This window comes from Meriones unguiculatus, chromosome 21 (genome assembly GCF_030254825.1).
Source record: "Meriones unguiculatus strain TT.TT164.6M chromosome 21, Bangor_MerUng_6.1, whole genome shotgun sequence".
Lineage (NCBI taxonomy): Eukaryota > Metazoa > Chordata > Mammalia > Rodentia > Muridae > Meriones > Meriones unguiculatus.
The window spans coordinates 2943054-2957130 of NC_083368.1; the positions used below are offsets into that span (position 1 = coordinate 2943054).

At 41.0% G+C, this 14077-nt stretch overlaps 1 protein-coding gene across 1 annotated transcript in view; it reads left to right on the forward strand.

Annotated features, from left to right (window-relative positions):
* LOC132646072 (eyes absent homolog 3-like) overlaps window positions 1-14077 on the forward strand; it is a 122795-nt gene that overhangs the window by 19911 nt on the left and 88807 nt on the right. Inside the window, 3 exon segments of the mRNA XM_060374201.1 lie at window positions 559-638; window positions 3825-3891; window positions 13785-13921. Coding sequence (XP_060230184.1) covers window positions 559-638; window positions 3825-3891; window positions 13785-13921 — 284 coding nt within the window.

Sequence of the window (14077 nt, forward strand, 5' to 3'; positions counted from 1 at the left end):
CTGCTTTGTTACACTTTTAGCCAAAGTAACAGATACATGGAATGGCATAGAAATAAAGTACTGTAGCTTTCAAAATTACAGAAAGAATTGATTTCAAATGTGTTTGTTTGTTTGTTTGTTTACCACAGTGAATAAGCATGTAAGGTGGCTGGTTTATTAGCTAGCTTAGTTTATCATTTCATAGTATATATACGCACCAGCACATTACGTTATGATCCACCGGATACGGATACAGTGTATACAGTATTTTTAAGTGACAGCACTGTTAGATGTTCAGGGTTGTCTTAATGTATGATCTTAGAGAAAAAATTGACTTGTCTGTGACTTAGCTGGGGCTTCCAAGTCAGATAAAATCTTCAAGGGGTCTAGGGATATGAAAAAAACAGTAGACGGTTGAAGGTTCTGGTCCTCCTTTCACCTTAGTTGCTAAATAACTAAGAATAGGGAGGTCATCTAGACTTACTTCTTACTGTGATAGCCTAGGAGGAGGTGGTGGAGGTTATTGTTCAGCATTGCAGGAACTCATCAGAACTAATGTGTTTGTTTTGGTTCTCCTAGTCAAGTAAACAACCCGGATGTCAGTGATCAGAAGCCTGAGACATCCAGCCTTGCATCAAATCTTAGCATGTCAGAAGAAAGTAAGTACCATGTTTTATGCATGGTGGATATGTTATTCTTACAACTAAGTGATGTTATTCTTGTTGAGTGGGGTTTTCCCGAGTGTCTGGGTTGTCCAGAATGTATCTAGAAGGTCCCTCTTCCCTCCTCATGTATGTACTGGAGTAAGCATTAGGACACACCAGTTGAGGGCAGCCTCATGGATTGGCTCATCCAAGGAGTCATACTCAGTAATTTTAATTTTATCTGGAGGTTGAACTTCTAAAAATAGTAGCATTTTATTAAAAATTAAAAAAGCTAGTGGGCTAATGCCTGACTGTTGTTTAAGAGTTAAAATGAAAACTTAAAACCAAGTAATCTTACCTGTCAGTTTTTAATAGTCCTTATGCTTTTTTCCCAAACTTAATTTCAGTCAGCTCTTCCTCTTCTCTGTAAATGTGAACAAATAACTAAGCATCATTAGGTGGAGTTACATACTTAACTGCTGAGTAGTTATTCCTAGTCCTAACCACAGCTTAGGTGAGTACTCAGTGTGTTTGGGAAGTCTGCATTTTTCTGATGAGCTTTTCCTCTTAATTCACACCACCTCTTTTTTCAAAACACCTTTCCTCAAGCCTAACTATTGTCTTTTCAGACAAAAGCTGCACACAAGAAGCTCCCTTATTACACCGTCCCCATCTCTAGGCCTGCCTGTGTTTGTGCCCATACTGTCTTGCTTCCTTTTTCCTTCCTAGAACAGAATAGTATTCTTGTCTAAGTCCTTTTATTTGCATTCTGTACCCCTCTGGCCTTCCCCAAGACTTGGTATGCTGATTCTCACACTCTACTCCTGCATTATCACATTCTTCCCAGTTCTTTTCCTGAAGAGATGTGCTCTGCTATCTGCTATCTTTAAAAGAGGACAAAAGTTCTCTTTGCTCCACATCTTTTATGATTTTCTCTGTGTTTCATGATCTATCAGAACCGCAGGAAAGAATTGCCTCTGCTTCCTTTCTTCCACCCATTCACTCTTCAGCTGTTTGATGTAGCTTCTGTTGTCTCTCTTCCTGGGAAGCTGCTTGCCAAGGTCCTCAGTTGCGTCATACTGCCAATTCTAGTAGACATTTGTTTCTCCTCACAGTCTCCCTCTCAGCATGTTTTCTCTCACTTTTCTTCCCTTATGACCCTTCTCTAGCTGTGTTTGAATATTGGGAGGCCTCAGCTTTGGGTTCTAGGCTAGCATCCTCTTTGGTGATCCTCCCATCCATTACATTACGTTACTTTAAATGTCATATATTGTTAACATTTCAAATTAATTAACCAACTAACTAATTAATTGATAATTAGAAACAAGGTTTTTCTATGTAGCCCTGGCTGGCCTGGAACTTGTTAGGTAGACCAGACTGGCCTTGAACTCCTAGAGATCTGCCTGCCTCTGCCTCCTTATTGCTGGGATTAATAGCATGGAACATCATGCCCAAATCCCACATTTTTATATCCAGTGTGATTTCTCTGATTTCATTTGTGTATCCAACTACTTATTTGAAATCTCTAGTTAATGTCTGGAAGCAAAGGCACATGTAATATGTAAGAAGCTTTTCTGTCTTTCACCTAGTCAGATCTTCTCCCAGACATGCCCATCCTGGGAAGTTGTATCACTGCCCCACCATCTGTCCAAATGAATCCCTGCGCGTCCGTGTCTTCCTCCCTCCATATATCAGAGCTGATCAGAATGGTGTGTTACAGCTTCACTCTGCTGCGTCCTAACGTTGTTACGGTAGTCTACGACAGTATACTACTTTTTAACCCCCTATTGTATAATAACAGATTATGCCCTGGCTTTGTAATCCATCAGTTTCCAGATACTGCCAAACTCTAGTCTTAATCTGTCATTGAAGGAAGGGTAGATAAGGGTTTGAAAACCTGTCAATGGTGAGGAAGCCATCTTGGAGAATTTGAATGACCCTAGCCTATGTTCCATGATGGATAAGAAATTCACATCTAATTGAGATTACCTTAGTTTCTGTCAATCTGAGTATAAGTAAAAATGATATTCAAGCTTTTAATAACAGTTTGTTTTGAGACAGGGTTTCTCTGTGTAGCCTTGCCTGTACTGGACTTGCTTTGTGGACTAGGCTGGCCTCAAACTCACAGAGATCCACCTGCCTCTGCTTCCACTGCTCCCGGCTACTTTTAATAATCTTTTAAAAACCTCAGACAATGGCATTGGACAAGATCTTTATATAAACTCAGTGCTAGCTTATCTTTCTCTTGGGTGTGAATTGGCCCCTCGTCTTCTGATGGTTACTTCTGTGTGAGCCATTCTTTCAGGGAACCTAGCTGGATAGAAGGCAGATGGTTCATTTTTAGTCCATCTTAGCAACAGAACAGCACCTTTTGTGATACTGAAGTCTGAACACTTGAGGAGTGTGGTCAGCGCATTTGTGGCGCAGCTCTGTGTATAATGAACTGAAGTGGAGCCTGATGAGTGGCTTTCAGCATTTGTTGATCTTGAGCCACATATTTATGGCGTTTATCCTAGCTATGACCATGAGGGTCAAGCTTTCATAGCAGCTTTTTCCAGATAAAGTCACGGAGGGAAAAAGGACACCAGCTGGAGAAGTACCGCACTCTGCGGGTCTCAGAGCATCTGGTGGCCAGACTTCAAGTCTGTATTATAAAGCAGAGAGTGCTAGTACAGACCCTCTCCTGTCTGTGCTGCTGGTTCTGCGTAGCAATAGCAATGGTTTCCAAAGCAGATTGGCACTTACACCAAACCTGCCTCACGAAGTCAGTCCTAGGGCTTTTCGCAAAGAATAGAGTCAGCAGTCCAGAGTTTAAAGATGTCAGAGACACCATTTGATTTCTCAGATAAGGGTTTTCCTTTCCAAGGTTGTCAGTAAGCATGGTTGAGAGCCTAGGGGCTTTTGCTCCATAGATAGTTTAGGTCAGTGATGGTAAAATAGGGATTAGTTGGTTTATCTTCAGATCTTTTCTGTGTTCACCTGTCCCCCTCTGTCCTGTCTTTTTTCTTTTACTGCCTCTTAAACTCTACAAACAGGTCTGTAAACACAAAAATGAGGTGTTTTCTGCTGCACGGTCTTTGACACTTTGGCATCCAGGCTGTGTGTTGTTCACTTTGAAGGACTAATCAGTAAGATACGTAAGTTTCCCATTTGATTCTTTAAAATGCTCTAACTTTTTACCTGATAATATTTTTTTTTCAGTTATGATTTGTACGGATTACATCCCTCGTTCATCCAGTGATTATACCTCACAAATGTACTCTGCAAAGTAAGTCGAATAATTATTTCCAGACTTTTTCTCTAGGTTCATTACAAATTTAACATATAACTTTTTTCACCTTCCTTGCTCTCTGTCTTTACTCCAATTTTTATCACATCTAAATATACTCTTGCCATCCTTTTAAAAATCAGTGGTTCCTGGAATGGATTGCTATTACATAGGAACTGATTATGGTCAGGTAGGCACTCAAAATATAGTATTTTGGTGATCTGATCCTTTTTTTCTCTCTCTCTCTACATTGACATATGGATCAGTAAAAACAGCTCAACATTGCTCCCAATTGGAACTACAAACAATTGAGCTTGAATGAGACAAGTGTAATGGATTAAAGTTGCAAAGAGGTACATTTTAGGCCTTCATAGTGTAAGGTCAGTGTTTATGACCAACCAGGTTAGTCATCTTTAAGGTGTGTAGGGTGCAGAACAATCTTTATACCAAGTTGCAATTGTGTATTAATGAGGGATGGACCTATAGCCATACATAGACATAGCTGCACTCATTAAACCAGTATGGTTTTATGCACTTGCAAACACAGGTTCACGAAGAAATTGGTAGCAGCGGTGAGAGATCCCTATTATGAGAGGAAAGTGACCTTTTTCCGCCCTTGTACCATTTACTTATTCCTTTAGTTAAAGAAATCACAGCTTTCTACATGTTGGTGTTAATATTAATGTCTTCTTGGACCAGCCATTCTCATGTGTTAATCTCCTCTGGAAGTATTACGGGGAGGCTTTGCATGCTGTGGGAATGCTCTGGGAATGCTCACCCTCTGGACATGTGACAGTACATTGTCATCTACAAATGTACGGAGTCTCATTCCGAGCTAGCCTGAGATGACTCAGCCTGCTGGCCGCAGAGTGGGCACCCTAGATTAGATACTGAATGGGAAGCACATGTCAGCTCCGCAGGCTCTCTGTCTTCATCTTGTAGCATGTTACTTCGTTCGTTTGAAAGACAGAATAGTGAGATGATGAATTTTTGAAATACTTTAGCTCTAACCTGGTGATATTATCTGTAAAGGCAAGGAAAGGACACTGTGGTCTTACAGTATCTGGAAATGGGCCATTCTGAAACACTTCTATTTCAGAGTAATTTCATGCGACTTGAGTATCAACTGTTGAAATTATTTTCCAGGCTTAGATCTGACTAATTCAAGTCTCTGAGTATCTGTTGGAAATGAATATGTTGCATACACCCAATTTATCCCTAATGTGTACATAGTTGCTACATTCAGACACTTTATTCAGATGTGCCTTTTGCCCTCATTTTCACCTCCTCATCACTTACGGGAACCATTCCATTAAAATCCTTGTTTATCTGGACCTCCCTGGTGTTTTTCTCCCTTCTGATCCACTTTAGAAAGCAGCGTGACGTTAGCCTTTAGTAAAGAACAGCTCTGCTCTTGCCGTTCTTTGTGTGGCGAGCTCGGGGCCTTCCAGTTGTTTCAGATCTGCCTGAGTTCCAGCCCGCCGCTCTAGGGCCATGCTTCCATCTTCCTCCTTTTTGCATGCTCTTTTGCTTTCTCAAGGCACCTCCCTTAGGATAGTACAAGGCTTCCTCTCAGATTTTGAAACCCTTGCTCTCTTTTCTGAGTGCCTTTTCTGGGGCTTTTCTCTTGTCCCAGAACATGTCGTTTGTTCAGTACACATGCTGCTGCTTTCTAGCCTTCCTCTGTTGTCTACTTCCAGAGGGCTTTTTTTTGGGGGGGGGGAAATCTTTTCCCTTTTTATAACTTAACTCTCCAGCCCATATTTATTAAGACTTTTATGATGCATAATAGCACTTTATCATGCAACATAATATGCCAAATAAAATAAGTAGAAGTTACACATAGGGTATAATAGAATGGATAGACTGCTGAGTCAGCAAGCCAGGGTGAAGTCTTGGGAATTTATTGGTGAGGTTGATTCCTTGGCTGTCCCTGGTGTGACTGGCACCAGTTAGTGGCAGTGTGCTGAAGTGTGGTCTGTTAGCCAAGCTGGCTCCTGCTTCATGAGTTGAGGATACTGGAGAACACCTCTGCTCCCTGGCTTTTTTGTTTTTTGGGTTGTTTTGTTTTGTTTTCTCGAGACAGGGCTTCTCTGTGTAGCCCTGGCTGTCCTGGAATCCTGTAGACCAGGCTAGCCTTGAACTCAGAGATCCTCCTGTCTCTGCCTCCCAAGCGCTGGGATTAAAGGCGTGTGCCACCACCTTTGACTGCATTCACTCTTTACTGAAGGATGGCCTTGAACTCTTGATCCTCCTGCCCCTCAACCCCCACCCCCACTTTGTCAAGTTCTGGAATAACAGATTTTCACCGCAATGCCTGGTTTATGTGATGCTAAGAATCAGATGCAAGTGCTCTGCCAGCTGTGTCCCCAGCCCAGAGCTCAGTCATTATCCAAACGCAGTGCGTAAATAAGTAATCCTGTGTCTTGTTTGGGGCTTTGCCTATAACACTGTTATTTGTAGGGTAATAGCTAGAACTTGGGAAATTGTTTGAAACTATTTGATTTTTCAATAAACTTATTCCTTGGAAAAATATAGTAGAACCTGGAAAGGACAAAACTTGTGTTTTCTGACCAAAGTCTTTTTTTTTTTTTAATTTTTTTATTGTGGAAAGATAATCTCATTCTGAGTTATTTATTTTAGTGATATTAACTGTTTCACCCATTTTCATGAAGTAAAATGAGCCACATAATGGAAGTTTTCATTTTCTTGATTTTTCTAGACCTTATGCACATATCCTCTCGGTCCTGTGTAGGAAACCGCTTACCCTGGGCAGACTCAGTACCAGACACTACAGCAGTCTCAACCCTATGCTGTCTTCCCTCAGGCAACCCAAACATACGGACTACCTCCTTTCCTTAAGCTGTCCTACTGGGAAAGGTTCTCAAGAATCAAACTTGTGGCCCTCCTCAGAAAGCAAGCATGGCTGACCGGAAGAGGAAGACACATGGTCATTTGTGGGGGATTTTCTTATTAAGTGTGTGCTGGAAGCTGTGCTTATACTTTTTCATAATTTGTCACTCACCAAAATTTGATTGTTTCCAAGCTCTTTACTCTGAAACTTGGGTTGTCCTCCCAGTGCTCCAGCTAAGGCCCCTCCAATCATGGGTTCCCCGACACTGAGTTACGAATCTTGCTGCGTCAGTTCAGGCCACCCTTGTATTTGCTGTGTATCCAGTGCCATCCTGGAAGTCTCAGTGCTCCTGCCTCAGCTTCCTGAGAACTGGGATCACAGGTGTGCGTCACCACACCCAGTGAGAAGCTGGAAGTCAGTGTTTGGAAACCTGAGGAATGACCCTCGTCTGTACTTACTTTATATAGGACATAGTGCCATGCTAAGGTAAACAAATATAAATTTATCTCTGCTAAAAAACATGTAGCCTAAATACTCTCTGTGAGACTGTCTCACGATAGGCTTTTGTTTTGTATTTTTATCATTATTGTTTTCTGGTTTTGTTTTGGCTAATTTTCCCCTCTCCTTCCCCACTACTCCTTCCCCAAATTGAGCAGACGTTGTTCTGATGAAACAAAAGTGCTTTTAGAATGGAAGACATCTGAAGTCACAGGTATAGGAAGTTGTTTTCATTAGTTTTATGTATCTTGGATATACTGGAAATTAGTTTGAGGTTATTTGAACATTTAATATCCATGACAATTTTTACGCATATATAAATTGATAGATTTGTACAATATGCCTTATTGTTCTTCTATTTTAGCCCTAGTTTTAAAAAATTATTTTAACATTTAACTTAATATGTTAAAAGTTATGGTTTGGTAGGGTCCTGGAGAGATGGCTTAACAGTTAAGAGCACTTGCTGCTCTTGCCAAAGGCTCAGGTTTAGTTACCAGCACCCACAGCTTACCACTGTCTGTGACTCTAGTTTTAGAGGGTTCAGCTGCCGCGAACTCAGTTAATAAACACCTCACAGGTGCTCTGTGTGTTCTTTAACACAGGGCCCTTTATAGTCTGTCCATCTCTCATGTTAAAAAAGAAAATTCTGTAAGTAGAGCTCTGCTGAGAACTGACAGAAGGAATTGTATCGTGAAGAATAATTGGTAAATATGGGTGTTCAGAATATGTGTGTTGTAGTTGGAGGGGAGAGAAACTTACATGGATTACCCTGTGAGTAAAATGAGTGAGAAAATAATCAGGTGATTATTTTGATTTGATTTGACTAAGTAATGGTCAACTTTTCAGTCAACCTATGGAGCTCTGGTCAGCTGTACCTGGGATCTGAGGTCCTGAAAGAATGAGGTGGATTGCAGTCTGATTCTGTAGACAGTCCTTAGTTTCAGTGCACTTTTATACATAAATGAAATAAAACAATACCCCAAGAAAGGTTTTTTGAGTGTAGAAAACCATGATCCAAAAACCATATAAGTAAACATCAGTGAGCACATACTAAATAGTAACAGAGCAGCCCTTTCCCAGAACTTTCTCAGGGCAGAGCAGCTAAAACACAGTTGCTTGTCTCGCACTATAGGTTATATGCGGGAAGGTGTGAAAGCAAGGCAGAAGGCCATATCCAGATTCAGGGTGCACTGGCCAGATTGGGTTCTATAGCTATGTTATGACATCCAACAAGAACAAACATCTTATAAATTGAATATAAATGTTTAACACAGACGGCACAAAATCGTGTTCAAGAACAACCCAGGTTACAGAGTGCCCTGAAGTAACAGGCCCTCTGCTGTTTTTACTGGAGCCCCGCTCCGTTTCCCAAGGCATTGTTCACCATGGGTCATTCTTTTGACATGTTCCAACAAGTCATATGTGAGACTTACTGACAAAAGATTTAGGTTAGTGACACATTTTTCCAGAGAAGTTACAGGAAATGTTGGGAATATATTTGTATGTTTGTTTGTGTGTGAGTATGGGCATGCAACGTGTGTGTGTTTTTGTAGAGGTCATTAAGTATTGAAGGAGGTTATTGAGAATCACGCTCTGTCTCTCCGTCTCAGCCCTTTGAGGCAGTCTCTTCTGAACCTGGATCCTGTGTTTTGGGCTAGGCTGGCAGTCAGCACACCCCAGTGATCTTCCTATCTTTACCCAGGATAGCTCTGTGACAGGGCACATACTGAAACTTGGATTGCTTACATTGTTACAAGAGTGCAGGGATGCAAACTCAGGTCCGAATGATTGAATAACTAACCTCTCAAACACTGAGCCATCTTTCTGGCCCATTTGTAATATTTCTTAAGGTTACTGTATCATCTTTGTTTCAGTTTTGTTAACTTTGTGTGCATGTGACTGAGTGCAGGCACAAGTGTGAGAGTAAGCTTTCTGCTGCCACCTTGTGGGATCTGGGGTAATCAAACATGTTGTCAGAGCTGCGTGCAAATGCCTCTGTTACCTGCCGAGCTATCTCACAGGCCTTACATTTGTCTTTCAAGGCTGTCTTTGTCAGGCTGGCTTTGAATTCCGTGTGTATTTGAATCTGATCTTTAACTCCTAATGCTTCTGCTTCTACCTCCCAGATGCTGGGATAGCAGGCATGTGCCACCATGTCTTTAAAAATCATTTTTGGGGGGTAAAGGCTCCGAAGCACGAGTCTGACAACCTGAATTTAATCCCTAGAATTCAGAAAGAGGCGCAGGGAGAGGCCAACTTCACAAAGCTGCACTGTGGACCCCCAAGTGTACACATACATGTTAAAGAACTACTCTTAAAATTGTGTGTGTGAGAGCGTGTACACACATGAATGCAACACTAATTTAAATAGATACTATTTTCTCAGAATTTAATACAAGGCCTTTTTTGGGTAATATTTTCATTTATATATAAGAAAATACTACTTTTGAAGTCGAAGTTGTAGTATGTTTGTTACCTTAGTGCTGTTTTCAGGTTAACTAGTTCGTTAATATATCTCAGGTATAAGTAGACTCTGGAAAATACCATTATAATTATAGCCAGTCATAGTGGCTTACTTTTATAATTGTAGTATTTGGGAAACTGAGCAGGAAGATTGCCATGAGTTGAGGTCAGCCTAGGTTAAATGAAACCCTGATTTTAAACAAACAAACAAAACCCCACAAAAACCCTAAGTAAATAAATTTTCATTACACTTATATTTTTTAATGTTTCCTGTATCAAGCAATAGGTTAGGCTAGGACTTCACATTTTGCATTTGTTGCCTCATTTACTCCTTAAAACAGGCCTTAGAGCTAAGTAGCATTGTCCCCTTTCAGCAAGTTAAATTTGGTTAAGTCATTGTCCCAAAGTCATAAAATTAGTAAATGCTTAGGATTAAATTTAAGCCTTGGTCTGCTGAATTCTCCTAAATTTTGGTCTGTATCAAAAAGATGATCTCAGGGTTCAGGTTGAAATAAAAAATCAGAAGAACTCTACAAACATTGTTAGGAGTAATCTTTACTCATGCTCTGCAGAGTTGTGGAAAGCTGGATGATGTAGGAAAGGGTCTGGAGGGCTCGCGTCTGTAAGCTAAGGAGTGAGTGAGGAAGGGCACTGATGTTCGTGCAGAGGCCCACACAGTGTGCGTGGAGCCAGCGTCGACCTGATTATTTTGAAAGAACTTTGTTGTGAGGTAGAAGACGTTAGTGATGCATATTAAAAGTTCATTCCATTTCCCACATTACATTCCGTTCTAGAAATTTATCCTGTGGAACTAATCAGAGATACAAAAATTTGTTAATAGAGATACTCATTACAGCATTATGCACGATAGTAAGAACTTAGAAACATGATGTATGGAATAGAAAAGCATGTGCTAGATTACAGTATGTCCAGAGAATGGAGACCTCAGCAGCCTTAGAGTCTTTCGTGTTTGTTTGTGACTTTTTAATGATGTGGGGAAGGTAGATGCGAATGTGTGCACTTGAAGGCGTTAGGTGCCGGGAACTGGAACTGCAGGCCGCTGTGGGCTGTGCAGCCTGGGTGCTCCTAACCGCTGAGCTGTCTCTCAAGCCCTGTAATTTATATTCCTCTTTGTTTTTTTTCAGAGCTGAGGACTGAACCCAGGGCCTTGCACTTTACCACTAAGCCAAATTACCAACCTATCTTATAGTATTTAAAAAAAAAACAAAAACAAAACTATGGCTATATAAATTTGTGTGGCCATTGTGGAGCTTCTCAAAAAAAATTTAGAAGAGAGCGCCCTTGTGGCCTAGCTGTACCATGTTGCGTTTATGTTTGAAGGACAGTAAGTCACCTATCACAGGGATCATTGAATATCTGTGTTTATTACTTCACTATTCACAATAGTCTGGAAATGGAACCTGCCTTTATGTCCATCACCAGGATTGCAGCCAGGTGTGGTGGCACTCTGAAATAGAGGCAATAGGATCAGGAGGGAATTCAGGGCCTAAAGAGCAGAAACAGAAAACCCAGAAAGATGAAGTCATGACATTTACAGAAAAATACCTGAAGTTGAAAATGATTATGTTAAGCAAAACAAGCCAAACTCAAAACACCAAATGTTTTCTTGTCTGTGGACTTAGGTTCACATTGTATATAAGCAGGGAGGGATTTTATAACTAGAAAGTCATGGAAGAGGAAGAAGAGATTATAAGGGAACAGGTAAAAGAGAAGGTTATGGAGTACATGTGATAAGAAAGCTAAAGGAATTATCTGGTGACAAGCAGAGTGGACTATGGAACAAGGAGGTGGACAGGTGTGTGTGTGGGGGGGGTTGTGAATGAGCACAAAGTATGACACATACATGAAAATACCACAATGAAACCCATTACTTTGTATACTAACTAAAAAGTTATACACATGCAGACACAAAAAAAATTGAGGTTTTAAACCAGATGTATTATGCAAATAGAGTCACTTTCGGGGGGGGCAATCGGGGAGGCAGAGGACATACATTTAAGACTAGCCTGGGCTATGTAGTTAGATAGGTCCTGGCTCAAAAAAAAAAGTCACTGAGTAAGTTAATGAATGAATAAAGGACTGAATGAATGAAGAAAAGCTGGTGAGATAGCTGAGCAGGCAAAGGTGCCTGCAGTCAAGGCTGATGATCTGAGCTTGGTTACTGATCCTACATGGTAGAAGCAGAGAAAACTCTCCTCAGACCTTAATATGAGCTCATGAGAGTGCACATGCACATACTCTGCATTTAAAAAAAGAAAACAAAACCATGGTTTGTTTTCCTCATGTTCTGTGTGATAGTCCTAAAGGATTCAATGTTTAGTCACATGACTTAATATAAGGAGTTCAGCACAGGGTGCCTTTAAAGAAGTATATTTACATGTCTGAAGGACAGAAGCTACAATGATGCTAGAGGCAGTTTTCATATTGTCTTTTATTCCTCCTTTCCTCAAAAAAAAAAAAAAAAAAGCAATCTATTTGAGTTTCTGGCCTGGCATGATAGGTACATGCCTCTAATCTCAGGGCTGAGGAAGACTGGTGCACATGGTAAAAGTTTGCCTCAGAGAGTGAAATGCTCAGTAATAAGGCCAATAAGACATTCTTATTAATGCTTTGGTGTTGATGAGATGTTGCTTTAATACCATGTGTGAATAAGCATGTTCACAAATCTGTTTCTTTAGGGTCTAAACCAACTTGGGAAATGCAATCACATTGCTTACAGTAAATACAGAAGTTACTGTAACATGTAAATAATAGTAAGTGTAACAAAAATCTATAATGCCAAACCACCGATAATCATAGCACCGAGTCTTTTACGTGTAAATGTAAAAACATAAAATAGTGGCCCAATGGGATGGTTCCGTGGGAAAGAGTGCTTGCTCCTCAAGCCTGAGTGAGGATCTGAGTCCAGATCCCAGCACCCGTGTGAAAAGCTGGGTGTGGCAGTGTGTACCCGTCAACCTTGCTTCAGGGCTTGGGCCCAGAGGCACGGGGGTCGCTGTGATCCCAGCTCCATGTTCAGTGAGACACCCCGTCTCAGAGAGTGATAGAGCAGGGTGCCCTGAGAACTATGGGTGATTTTTCTGTGATCCTTTAATAGTAGTTAAGTTTGGATGTTTAGATGATAGAATTATGTATAACTTTTTTCCTAAGTTACATATTTCAAGGTGTTTGTTTGTTTTAGACGGTGTGATGTTATAAAGTGTAGACAGCCTTGAATTCACAGTCTTCTATATCAGCCTGCTGAGCACCACCACTCAGCTAAGATATATGTGTGTGTGTTTATAGATTTTATTTATTTATTTATTTAAGCATGGTCTCATGTAGCCAAGAATAACCTTAAAGTTGCTGGGTAGCCAGGAATGACATCGAAACTCTGATCTTCCTACCTTTGCTTCCTGAGTGCTGGGTTATAGACATGCCCACTTCATGTGGTGGAATTAAAGCCTGGGCTTTATGTATGTTAAGCAAGCTCTTCACCAACTGAACCACATCTGGGGCCTGTGTGATGCTGTTACTCCTTTTTGAAAAGCTGGCATGTCTTTCCTAATCTAGGAAACAACATTTACAAAATAATCAGTTTAAAAAAAGCTGTCACGGAGGCATTTAGAAAACTTGCTTATTCTATGGGTAAGTGAATTTTAACTCACATAGACTATTTCCCACCTTGCCAAGTTGAACTTCTCATTATACGATATCAGTTCTGACAAATGCTCTAGTTTAGTGTACTCCTTTCTGCCTCTGCCTCCTTCAGCAAATCTACCAGTGTGCGCCACCACAACCGGCGTGTACTCTTTTCTGAATCTTGGTCACTTGCTGCAACCCTTGAGGTGAAGGTACATACATGCTCCTGTTGGGCTCTTCGCCAAGAGCCTGTGGCCCCATGCTCTAATTCTTGGAAATATGTTTGTTTGTGGTGTATTAGAAGTGGAGTAATTTTCTCCTACAAGCAAACTTGCTTTAAGATTTTGGCTTGAAACCTGCCAGCTGGTGTTTAAAGCATAGCTGTGTCCCTCAGCCCCGTGTGTTGTTTGTGACTGGTCCACTTTATTTGATTGAGGTGCACTGTGGCCAGGTGTGAAAGCTGGAAGTGCTTTAATGCAGACTCCATCTCCAAGTCGACACAGTGTTCTTACCTGCACTACAGGGTTAGCCACAGGCCAGCCACGCCCGCACATTATTCTCATCCCAGTCAAGGTAAATCGGCATGGCTGTGTGTGTGTCGTTGTTTTTTATTTTTAGTTTGCCCGAATATCCAAACAAACTGGATGATACAGGAGCAGCGTCTGTAGTAAAGGGAATGGCATGCGTTTGTGCATGCTTTTTGTGTTAGGCAAATCCGAGCAGAGTATA